The following is a 12,829-nucleotide window of genomic DNA, read 5'->3' as shown; positions in this document are numbered from 1 at the left end:
TCATGCATATGCTACAAGCACAGTAAATTGACATTAAATAAAAAAAAAATTATGGAGTATTCCTTTAAATATGACAGCTCTGTGACTATTTTAGCTACATATACATAGATGTAGTCATTTTATAATGAACTCCTTGTTAGTTGTAGAAATTACAACTACAGTATATTAGTTGAGGAGTTCTAGTTTGAACTGAATAAAGGACACATTTTCTGTGCTGTAGCTGTGGATTGTTACAGACAGATATTCTTCTTTCGTGATATCTCGTGGGATAAACAGTGCGCTCCACAGGCTACATTAGGGCTAACTGATATCGGAGCAGTGCACTCGCTGGCACAGACAGCCGTGGGTAGGAGGCTCTTAATTGGGACTCTCTGTTTGCATGTAAAGTAGTGGACTGAGCTCTGTAGGCAGGTTTCATGTGTGAGGAGTAGCCGGCTGCAGGTGACATTTTGACAGCTGTAATTGGATCTGCAGGCCTGAAGATGATACAGTGACAATAGCAAACGTCAGCAGGAGCAAAGGGAACTCTGATTTGTCGAACACTGGTGCCTGGAGCCTGAGAGCTTCTGCCTGCATCTCCCTGTGGGACAGAATGCGATAAAATGCTATTAAAAATGGATACAGCCATAATGCAGCAGCTGTTCTCTCTCTTCTCGCATTCTTATTTTCTCTCTGCTTATCCATGCCCCTCTATAATACATATTATACACCCTCCACTTCCTCCACATGAGTGATGCAAGTGAATATTCTCACTAATTCATTTAACCTGATCTAGCTCAGAGCATGTTTTCTCGTCCTGCCGCACATCCTGCCATCCACCACCCCATGGAGACAGCAGTGCCTTAATCACAAGAGCCTTTCTCGATCTACCCACATGCCAATTAATCAAAGCTCCAAGAAATGACAGTTTGCATGACGCTGCCGTGTCTTGAGCATTTCGTCTCCTTGCACAGGCGCTCTAATAAACACAGCTCGGCTGGGTGAGTTTAATTAGCTCCAATCTGCCGCTCTCTGGGGCTGTTTGGCTGTTTATCAGCCAGAGAATCAATTAAGGTGCATCAGTCCCATGCTCATCCCTCACAGTAATGTTAGTTAGAGACAAAATTGTGTTTGATTGTGATTTCCAGCTACTTTGCATACTTTGTGGTACATACTAGTAGGGTGAAATTTTGAGCAGCATGAGTTTTAGCTTCCCAAGCTTATTGTCAATACTGATGAGTCATAGCTGCTATGCTAGAACTCAGTGAATACTCACGTCTAGTGAGTGATTCTGACTCACTTCCAGAGCTGGCAATCATTTTCTTTCAATAATTATTCATGTGAATTTCAACTTTATTTCTGACTAACTGATACTTGTGATTGGTAAGCTGCATTTTTTACAGTCAGCACTCTTTATGTCCAAAATAGTGTCATCTTCCTCATTCCTTACAAACACCAACATGCATTATGGGTATTCTGTACTTCCTAGGCACGGGTAAAATTGGTGGGAATGCCGGGGAGAGTTTTGATTTGTGTTAATAGCATGTGGGGCTGCACTTGGGTAATAATAGGATAGTAATACATCAGATACTAGACTTACCATCACCCAAGGTGTGTGTCAATGTACTCCCAACCAATATAGCAGATTTAATAATAACATGATTAGGCTTTTTAGTAATAAACAAAACATTAGAGAGCTATACTCAGTGTCACTTTCTCAACCTCTTGACAAGACGACAATGGGAAAATATGGTGAAGGTGACATACAGTCCCCTCCGAAAGTAGTGTAACAGCAATGCCAATTCTTTTGTTTTCAATATACATTGAAGATATTTTGGTGAATATGAAAGATGATTATGAGATGATGTCCTCATATTTACAAATAGATGGGTTAAACAACTTAAAACATGGACCTTTGGTGGCAGACCACCCAATTTCAAAAAATTATAGGAGCAAATAGTCTTAAAATAAATTAAATTAAATAACACTTAAAATTTTTGGTTGCATATCCCTTGCTTGCAATAACTGCATCAAGCCTGCAACCCACTGACATCAGCAAACTGTTGCATATGTCTTTTGTGTTGCTTTTCCATGCTTGTACTGCAGCCTCTTTCAGTCATTGTTTGTTTCGGGGTTTTTCTCCCTTCAGTCTCCTCTCAGGAGGTGAAATGCTGCTCAATTGGGTTAAGGTCTGGTGATTGACTTGGCCAGTCTAAAACCTTCCACTTTTTCCCTCTAATGAAGTTGTTTGTTGAGTTGGCTAATTGTTTTGCTGCATGATGAAGTTCCCCCCAATTAGACTGGATGCATTTCTCTGTAAATTGGAAGATAGATTGTTTCTGTAAACTTCTGAATACCATCATGAGTTACATCATCAATAAGGATTAGTGAGTCCATTCCAGAAGCAGACATGAAAGCCCAAGCCATGACACTACCACCACCATGCTTGACTGAAGAGTTTGTATGTTTTGGATCATGAGTAGATCCTTTCTTTCTCCACACTTTGGCATTTCCATCACTTTGGTAGAGGTTAATATTGGTTCCAGAACTTTTGTGGCTCATCTCTGTATTTCTTTGTGAATTCCAATCTGGCCTTCAGATTCTTATTTCTGATGAGTGGTTTGCATCTTGTGGTATGGCCTCTATATTTCTGCTTTCTAAGTCTTCTTGGAATGGTGAATTGTAATACCTTCACCCCTGCCCTGTGGAGGTTGTCGGTAATGTGACAGACTGTTTTTTTGGGTGTTTTCTTTATAGCCCTCACACTGTTTCTGTCATCAACTGCTGTTGTTTTCGTAGATTGACCAGTTCCATGTGTGGCTGTTGGTACACCAGTTTTTTTTTTTTCAGGACCTTTCAAATTGTTATATTGGTTATGGCCAGTGTTTGTGCAATGGCTCTGATTTTTGCTCTTTTCTCGGTTTCAAAATGCTTTGCTTTTCTCCCGCAGACAGGTCTCTGCTCTTCATGTTGGTTTATACTTTTTAACAATAAATGCAGTCAAACCAAGAGTAGACATTCAGAGCTATTAATTCTTTAAACAGTCAGTGTAACAGCATACACCTGGGCAGCAAGAAACACCTATCAGTCACATGTTCCAATATTTTTGGTCACTTGAAAAAATGGGTGGGCTCAACCAATAGCCATGTTCTAAGTTGTTTAACACATCTAGATGTAAATATCAGGAAATTAAATTTGAAATTCTGTCGTCTCATATTTATCTTTTGGATGAATGAGCAGGGACACTTTGATGCTGGTACTTGGCAAGGAAACGAGCAATCGAGAATAACTCACTTGGTGGGCAGGAACAAAATATCAATAAAGATCAGTGAAGTCTACTAATGTAGACTCAATATAGTCTAGTAATGTTCACAGTTATGTAAAATTACTGCTGTTTAATCTATTTTGGATTTATTTAATATGTGCAGTGTATTAACACCAGGAAATTCCCCTTATGTTAAAACAAAATTTTAAAATGAAAGTAGCCAAATGTTTCCTGATTGTCACCCAATTAATATGGAGGTATTTTCATAAAATCATGTGTTGGGAAGTGAAAATATCTTGAATACAGGTAAAGGTGTGTAATATTTCTTATCATGAGATTATAATGAAACAAATATATGATTAAGCCTTTTTCTAAAATGTTCTTCCAATTAAATAAAAGTATTCTTAAGAATGTCTAAATAAATTAATTTGAATATCTAGTCTAGCAATAGACCTAATAATCATATATTTGATATATAATATATATAATATATAATTATAACTAATGTCATAATTAGAAATATTATATAAATTAACTTTTGTTCAAGATCCTAATTATTTGGATGCATTTTGATAGTTGTGAAGGTATTTTTTTTAAAGAACTTTCTGGTAAGTTGTTTATTAAGGAATGTTCTTCCTTCATATTACCTAACCCTAATTGTTGCTTGTCAGTTGGATAATTAGTGCTAATCAAGGCAGGCGTGCTAATGAAGCACCTGAAATCTTTTCCGAAGCAGCATGTCATCTACAGACTTGGTTTTGGTGGCATCGCCTATATGATTTCTACAAGCAGAGAAGCTGATTATTGTGATATAATGGGCACATTATCTCTTTGTTCACACTGACATATTTGTATACACTGCATCTTTCATTCCCTGGTGTATGTGTGTGTATGTTTGTTTGTTTGTTTTTGTTTTTTTAAATAAATGTCTCACATATACTTGTGCCCTTTCTGTCCTCAGGGTAACTCAGGGCTGGGGTTTAGTATAGCAGGTGGGACAGATAATCCACACATTGGAGACGATCCTGGAATTTTCATCACCAAGATCATCCCAGGTGGTGCAGCGGCCGAGGACGGCAGGCTCAGGTGAGTAGCACAGTCTTGTGAGTGTGTAAAGAATAAAAAAGTATTGCCTTTCCACAGCAGATTGATTGATGAAGATGAGCTGAAAAGAATGTTAAATCCACCTTGTCATTTAACTATTGTCCTAGTTTCTGGGGTGTGCTAATGTTTAACATGTTTAACATCATTCTTTCCTCCTCCCCCCTCTCTCTCTCTCTCTCTCTCTCTCTCTCTCTCTCATTTTGTCAGTGATTAAGAATGAGCTCTGTATCTCAGTTCTAATGCCTCTCCAGAGAGCAGATCCGCACCCATGCACACACTCTCATTTAACTCATTGTAGCTTCAGTAGGAAATGGACAGGATCATTAGAGCTGATCCAAAAGATGAGTGTTGGCATGGCGTGGAAATGTTTTTCTTATTACAGCAGGACAGTGTGCCTCTGTGAGATGCTTATCATGATGATCAGGAGCAAACCAAGAGGGTTATTATAATGCAGACAAGCATAATTACTGTATATTGTATGGAGAGAAAGAGAGCAAAGCTGTGTTTTTTATCTGACTGTGTATGTGTGAGTATTTCCTGTTAAAAAAGCTGTGTTTATCCTCCCTCCATTTCATTCTTCTCCCCGACTCGATTTTTCTCTACACAACACCCCTACTCATCAGTCCTTTGCTACCTCCTTTGTTCTCAAACCCGCAAGAGAAACATATTAAAAGAAAAGCTAGCATGGTATGATATAGATTAAGGGGAAATAAATGTAAACTTAAAACAAATTATTATTTAATATGCATGTACAGCCAGTGTATATATCCACTTTAAATTTACACATTAAACAGAATGTCTTTCAACCTTGTATTTATAAATATGAACAAAAATGTATGTATTCTTAAGCATAAACAAAGATGTGTTGGTTTTTTTTTTTTTTTTTTTAATGAGATTGATAGGGTATTCAGACACCACAAATTACCAACATTTGTACTCTGTTGCAAAATCATTTTTGGTAGTTACAGCTTTGTGAAATCTAAGGTAAGGAGGTAATTAACAGGTAATTAGTACTATGCAGAGAAGCAGCTCCATACCATGATGATCCCACCTCCATACTTTACTATGAGTATGTTGGTCCTGGGATCATACACACAAACCAAACACGACGTGCTGAATTATTTCAGTTCTGTTTTTGTTTTGCCTGATCAGAGTTCTGATTTGTCTTAGTGCTTTATACAGTCCCCTCCTAAACTACTGGAACGGCAAGACCAATTCATATTGTTTTTGCTGTAGACTGAAGACATTTGGCTTTGAGATCAAAAGATGAATATGAAAAGAGAGTTTAGAATTTCAGCTTTTATTTGCTGGTATTTATATGTAGATGTGTTAAACGACATAGAACACAGCACATTTTGAATCAGACCGCCTAATATGTAGGCGAGCAAAAGTATTGGAATATGTGACTGACAGGTGTTTGTTGGTACCCAGATGTGTCCTGCTAAACAATAACTAGCTCTGTACATCTACTCTTGGTTTTAGCCTTTGGTTTCACTTGTGAAGACTGCATTTGTTGTTAAAAAGAATAAGACAACATGAAGATCAGAGAGCTGTCTATGGGAGAAAAACAAGCCATTTTGAGGCGGAGAAATGACGAAAAATCAATCAGAGGCATTGCACAAACTTTGGGCATAGCCAATGCAACAATTCTGAAAAGAAAGAAACCACTGGTGTAATGAGCAACATTAACAACAAACAAACAACAAATTAAAAAGGCTGTGGTAAAGCCTGGAAAAGAAACCAACAATCTGGTGATCTCAGTGAGTCACAGGCTTGATGCAGATATTGCATGCAACCGAATATTAAGTGTTATTTACTTCAAGACGTATCTGTTCCTATACATTTGCGTGCCTCAAAATTGCTTGTCTGATACAAAATGTTCTATGTTTTATGTTGTTTAACATATCTGGATGTGAATACCAGGAAATGAAAGCTGAAATTCTGAACTCCCATATCATATCCATCTTTTGATCTCAAAGCCAAATGAACAAATGAATTGGCCTTGCCGTTCCAATAGTTTTGCAGGGGACTGGATGTGCATTTTTTTTTTTAGCAAAGAAGTTTTGAGGGGTCTATAGAAACAGACTACTGTCTTCTCTTTCACAACTTTTATCATTAGTCTGTGATGATGAGTTGTGCTTCCGGTTTCCACCTGCATATCTAAGGTCTTTGCCATGGCTATGTAGCTTTTTTCTTTCAATAGTTGTTTTTCGAATGATGTTGTGCCTGAGAACTAATCCTTTACCTTGACTATGATTGCTACTTGTTGCGTGAAATCCTCCCAACCATTTGCAATGTCTTTTATAATGATACCAAGTGCAATTTGCACAAGAACATTTTTTTTGCAGCATTTACCTGTATATCTAGAACTTGATTTATTTTATAGATCAGTTCCTCCAGGAATTTGCGATTTCCTCGAAATCAACACAAAATCAAGCAAACGCAATATTCAGCGGTGCTTGCGTTTTGTTTTAATTACCTCAGCTTTTCCGCAGATTTGGGCCAAGATGTGTCATGTGATGTCATCACAAGACGCATTCAGCCAAAGGCTTCTCATGTGAGTTGATCATGAGTACAGATAAAAGGTCTCATTTACCAATAAACATCACTGCAAAACAATTTTGTGCAATTAAATTTGTGCCAATTCAACACTTTTCTGCTAAAAAATAAATAAATAAATAAATAAAAATAAAAAAACCCACAAAAAACTGCACAAGTTGCATTGCAATTTTTTTTAAAAAATCCACAGCAAAATCAAGCATTTGTGGCCGCAACAATGAAAAAACTTCAGACTGATATATACACCGATCATCTATAACATTAAACCCACCTGCCTAATATTGTGTAGTTCCCCATTGTGTCATCAAAACAGCTCTGACCCGTCGAGACATGGACTCCACAAGGCCTCTAAAGGTGTGTTGTGGTATGTGACAAAAAGACATTAGCAGCAGATCCTTTAAGTCCTCCATGGATCGGACTTGTTTGTCTGGCACATCCCACAGATGCTCGATTAGATTGAGAGCTGGGGAATTTAGAGACCAAGTCAACACCTTGAACCCTTTGTCATGTTTCTCAAACCATTCCTGAGCAATTTTTGCAGCATGTCAGGATGCATTATCCTGCTGAAAAAGGCAACTGCCATTAGGGAATACCGTTGCCATGAAGGGGCGTCCTTGGTCTACAACAATGTTTTGTTGGGAGGTGGTATGTCAGTGTATATTTTAATATAATGTCTGAATACATTTTTACCTATCAGTTTTGTTTGTTTATGCTTATGAACGCATACTTTTTCGTTCAGATTTATAAGTATAAAGTCAAAGAACGTGTGTAAATTTGAAGTGGATAAACTGGAAGTACATTTAATAACAAAAATAAAAGTGTAGGAATGCTGTATTTTTGGCATTTCTGTAGAGTTGTGAAATTCTTTTCCACTGAGACAGTGCCGGTACTCTGGAACAGTTCTGTGTGTCACGAATCGAGGTTGAGCCAGAAGCAAGTGCAGATAATAACATTTATTGAAACAGACGTACTAGGAAACAAAGACACAAAGACAACTTGGAAAACTACTGTGGCACGAAACAAAACACCGAGCCATGAACAACGAGAGTCTAAGACAACGAAAGACAACCAAACAATGCAGACAAGGACTATATATACACAGGAGTGCTCATTAACCAAAACGTGAGTCAGGTGCAGGTGGTCATGTGACAGCTAGTGCAGTGCAGTGGCTGTTGGGAAATGGAGTCCAGAGTTTCTTGATACGTGACACTGTGCTACTCGCATCATATCCACACGCTTGATCTAAATCTCTCTTCAAAATGTTATCTTTCAAATTATTATTTTTTTTTATTTATTTATTTAATTATTTATTGGTTTTTTTAGACTTAACGAAATCCACAGGGTTTCAGGAAAGAGCAACTGACTGGGTAGAGAAACATGGGGAGTGTTAATGAACCAAATACTGTATGCAGAGTCTGGTGGTTTGATTTTGATGGCTTTAAAATATGCTTAACAGCTTCAAACGTTTTAAGTCATATGTTTCTGGAAAAATAAACAGGTTTACCATTTTAATGTAATGATAGCTAGGAGTTGGTGGAGAAAGAAAGAAATACAGTACAAGATGCCTACTTACACAGAATGAACAGGGACATGAACTGTCAATTTTTATTGACAATTTTGATTTAGTTTTGTGTGTAGAAGAAAATATAGAAGGGGGTAGTTTACAATACTATACATTTTAATTAGAGTTGCACCGATACTAAATTTCTCAGCCGATACCGATAACCGATACCGATAGTTCTGCCTTTTATGCCTTCTTTTAAATTTATAATAATTAATTCCACAATTCTAAAAGAAATGCAAATAAAAACTTTATTCTCTCCATTTCAACAAGTTGTTTCACAGTAACTGGTCTCATAAACAGAAAACACATTACTCTAATTAACATTAAAACATGAATGTTATTAATTCATATTAACATTGACTGAATTCTAAAAAAAAACAACCTCCTGTTAGTCTCACATTCACTCACCACAAACAAAAGCATTTCTACTTCATCACTGACATCAAACTGGTAATATATAATATCAACTTTTTTTATATATTAATATTAACTGGATATGAAATACACTACTCTATAAATATATTTTTCTGTACAATATATACTATTTTGTCAACTCATCTTCATTTAAATCTTTCAACAGTGTACTGGAGATTTAATTCAGTGCGAGCAGTTCGAGTAGCGCAGCAAAAAAAAAAAAAAAAATTGACTTGATGCTGAAACTCCCGCTTCCCTGCTGTTCACTTCCGGTGTGAAATTTTAGCAGTGCAGAGCTTACAGAGATTACAAACTGCAGTTTTGTCATCATTCCACACAAGAGACATCATCTTTACACACAGCATGAATTCGATGTGTTTTCCCTCCATCTTGTGATTGACAGGATATAATCGGCCCTGATCATCGGATGTTTCTAAACTATCAGCCGATAAAGGCAATTTTTTACACCATCGAAACATCCAATGATCAGGGCCGATTTTATCCCGTCAATCACACATCGATTTCGTGCTGTGTTTAAAGATGATGTCTCTTGTGTGGAATGATGACAAAACTGCAGTTTGTAAGCTATAGATACATCGGTATACATCGGTGCATCTCTAATTTTAATTCATTTCATTCTATTTTTATTTGATATCTCTAATGAATTTTTTCAAATGAGCCAGATGATTGTACTGAAGATCCTTTCAGTACACTCAGTCCTGTTTGACTTTATAGGATACAGTTGTAAAAGAGTAATGACTCATAATCCGAGTATCCGGTGTCACCTGGGAGAGACTGGGTTCCCTTTTGAGTCTGGTTCCTCTTAAGGTTTCTTCCTCATTTTGTCTCAGTGAGTTTGTGGATCTCAATGTATATCTGCATTTCTGTGTAGCTGCTATGTGATAATGTCCAATGTTAAAAATTGGTATAGAAATAAAATTTAATCGAATAGATTTTTAAAAAATATATTATATCCTCCAAAACAAGCAACAAACATCATGTTTCTTTTTTTTGTGTGCCTGCACTCTGTTGAAGATTGTTGGTGAGACAGGGGCAGTACACTTCGTCACACTCTGTCACTTTCTGCTTTGCGGTGTGGGTCTCAGCTGCTCGGTGTGAGCATGCCTCAGGAGAGAACTGTCCTTGCACCAAAGGCAGCCACAATCTGGAAATCTGGAACTGTCTAATGCAGTGCTAAAACATACAGCAGGGGCCTGTCCAACTGTGTGTGTGTATGTGTGTGTGTATGTCTGCAGGGTGAATGACTGTATCCTGCGTGTGAATGAAGTAGACGTGTCCGAGGTTTCCCACAGCAGGGCCGTGGAGGCGCTGAAGGTGGCTGGCTCTATCGTTCGACTCTACGTACGCAGAAGAAGACCCATGCTGGAGACCATCGTCGAGATCAAACTCATCAAAGGACCAAAAGGTTCTAAACAATACACCATTTTCCCCCCAAATCTCACTATATTTAAGTCAGTGTAGATGATGGGGCTTACACTTCCTCTTGGATCACTGTAATCATTACAAAGCACTACTATTTAGAGAAATTCATGCCACATTGGCCCCATTCACACTTGGTACAGTATTAGCATGCATCCAAGGTGATCGGATTGTAAGTGGACAGCGCGTAGTACGGGTGTGAACACGGTCAAATGCATCTCAAAGACGCACTGTGATCTGATCACTCAAACCACATACGGTGATCAAGAAAATCAGAAATCAAGAAAGGACCAAGAAAATATGAAATCATTGCGAGAGTGTTTGGAAAACGCGCTGAAAAGTAACGCTCTCTGCAGCTAGGATAACGGATAAAGGCGACGCTACCACAGCAGAGGTGAAAGCAGCTGCTTTCAGAGCCTCATTCGTCATTTCATCTCTCATTCATTTATAAGTTTTGGTAGCAGACCATGTGATAATGTTTGAAAGCGTCCATACAGGTACAAGAGCTCGGATCCTTGTTACATTTCTGCATCTCAGCTGTCCACTTGTGATACGATCAGTCAGGACGCATGTAAATGCCAGGTGTGAACGGGACCATTGAATTTCAGTGGCAAAACATGAAATGCATATATTGTATGATCTTACTGTTCCAGGAGGGATGTAAGGGTCTCTTGGTGTCTTAACTGAAATAATAATGTGTGGATTTCATTTAAAGACTTTTTTTTTTGCTGGATTTGTGTCAGAATTAATGTAAGCCATCTTGAAATGCCATTTGGAGTGTGGTTCAGAAACTAGTCTTAGGAAATTGCTTGGGTTAAAATCAATAGTGCACAAGTTTAGTGGTGACAGTGAGCAATATTTGATGACTCTCTGATTCTGCATAGCTATTAAAAGTCTATCAAGTCTCAGACATTCTGCTAACCAATTTCTCCTGGGCATTTTATTTTCCTATTTAGCAAGAGGGAATTACCCAGTTTCAACGGAACTTTACCAAGGTATACAAACTCGAGTTGGCTGAATGTATCACTTGATGTCAAAGATCTGTTATGAGTCTGTCTGAAAATGAATAACAATGTTTATAGCTCGAGACAGACCACAGAAAATGGGTTTAGTGTAAATATCTAGAAATGAGGGTTAGTCAATCACTTTGTTGTTTGCGGTGTGGGTGAAAAGGCATTATACATTTTAATTGTGTCTCCAACATTTTTTTAAAAAGGAGAGCGTTTTAGTATCAGTTTTTGAAGAAGCCCTATTGTTTTGTTTAAACTACTCAGAGCTAGCCAAATTACCTGTCTGAAAGAGAAAGGGCTATTGGAGCTGCATTAATTCATTTCTATGTGGCTTTAAATGCTAATCCAATGGGTTTTTTTTTCCCTTCACTGCCATGTGTGCATTACATTTGTTCCACTGCAGTTTGCATTTGAATGCAACATGTATTTCTCTGGGGGAAACAGTGGCTTACTGGTTAGCACGTTTGCCTCGTACCTCCAGGGTTTGGGTGTCATATCCCGCCTCTTCCCTCTGTGTGTCGAGTTTGCATGTTCTCCCAGTGCTTTGGGGGATTCCTCCAGGTACTCCGGTTTCATCCTCCAGTCCAAAGACATGCACTGTAGGCTGATTGCCATTTCCAAATTGTCCATAGTGTGTGAATGTATGTGCGATTGTGCCTTGTGATGGACTGGCTCCACATCCAGGGTGTCCCCCTACTTTGTGCCCTGAGTTCCCTGGAATAGACTCCAGGCGACCCTGTGACCCTGTGTAGGATAAACGGTGTGGAAAATGGATGGATGTATTTCTCTCATACATACACACTTGTCCTTGCCAGAATGTCAGTGGAAAACAAAATGTTTGTTAGAAGCACAGAGGGAAACAGAATACACAGAATAAAGAAACAGAATACTTTTTAATACATAAGCTGCTTTGATGCGTTATTTAGAAATAAGAACACACATTACATATGCACAAATTTTCACAATGTACAGGCTGATCACTGACACACACACACACACACACACACACACACACACACACACACACACATTAAAGGCAGTGGTATTCATTTTAATTGCATTCTTCTGTGTAGTTGATTTAAATGTGCCTCATTAAAAGTTTAATTAATTCATTTTGGTTCTTTAATAAAAACTGCTAGATGAATGGAGTCAAAAGAGTTCCTTTGACAGTTTGAATGAGCAGTGATTCCATTTCTAGATATCACTGTGTGAGATATTATGAGAACATTAACCCTGTGTAATCCTGTGTATAAAATATTAATATGAAATTTGACAACCATATAGTAAATTGGTTAAATCCCCTCCCCTCTCTATCTCTCTGCAGTGAAGGCTTGTTCATTACTGTCAGTTTGCTGCATGAAGCAAGGTCTACTTTTTAAAATAAAATCATTGTTAGAGGTGGCCAAATTAGCTGTCTGGAAGTTACTGAGGCAGGATGATAATGCTCAGGGCAACTAAATGTTAAATATTCATGTTACAGCCTAGTTATTAGCT

General features: G+C 37.9%; 1 protein-coding gene across 28 annotated transcripts in view; it reads left to right on the top strand.

Annotated features, from left to right (window-relative positions):
- dlg2 (discs, large homolog 2 (Drosophila)) overlaps positions 1 to 12,829 on the top strand; it is a 284,477-nt gene that overhangs the window by 201,983 nt on the left and 69,665 nt on the right. For 22 of the 28 annotated variants that reach the window (XM_053686874.1, XM_047161111.2, XM_047161112.2 and 19 more), the window contains 3 exons: positions 4,206 to 4,330; positions 10,142 to 10,311; positions 11,282 to 11,320. In XM_053686874.1, coding sequence (XP_053542849.1) covers positions 4,206 to 4,330; positions 10,142 to 10,311; positions 11,282 to 11,320 — 334 coding nt within the window. The remainder of the gene's footprint in view (positions 1 to 4,205; positions 4,331 to 10,141; positions 10,312 to 11,281; positions 11,321 to 12,829) is intronic. The other 6 variants (XM_047161109.2, XM_047161116.2, XM_053686879.1 and 3 more) reach the window with 1 other exon arrangement.

This window comes from Ictalurus punctatus, chromosome 16 (genome assembly GCF_001660625.3).
Source record: "Ictalurus punctatus breed USDA103 chromosome 16, Coco_2.0, whole genome shotgun sequence".
Classification (NCBI taxonomy): Eukaryota; Metazoa; Chordata; class Actinopteri; order Siluriformes; family Ictaluridae; genus Ictalurus; species Ictalurus punctatus.
The sequence above is the reverse complement of the archived record's forward strand: the minus strand, read 5'-3'. Positions and strand labels throughout refer to the sequence as shown.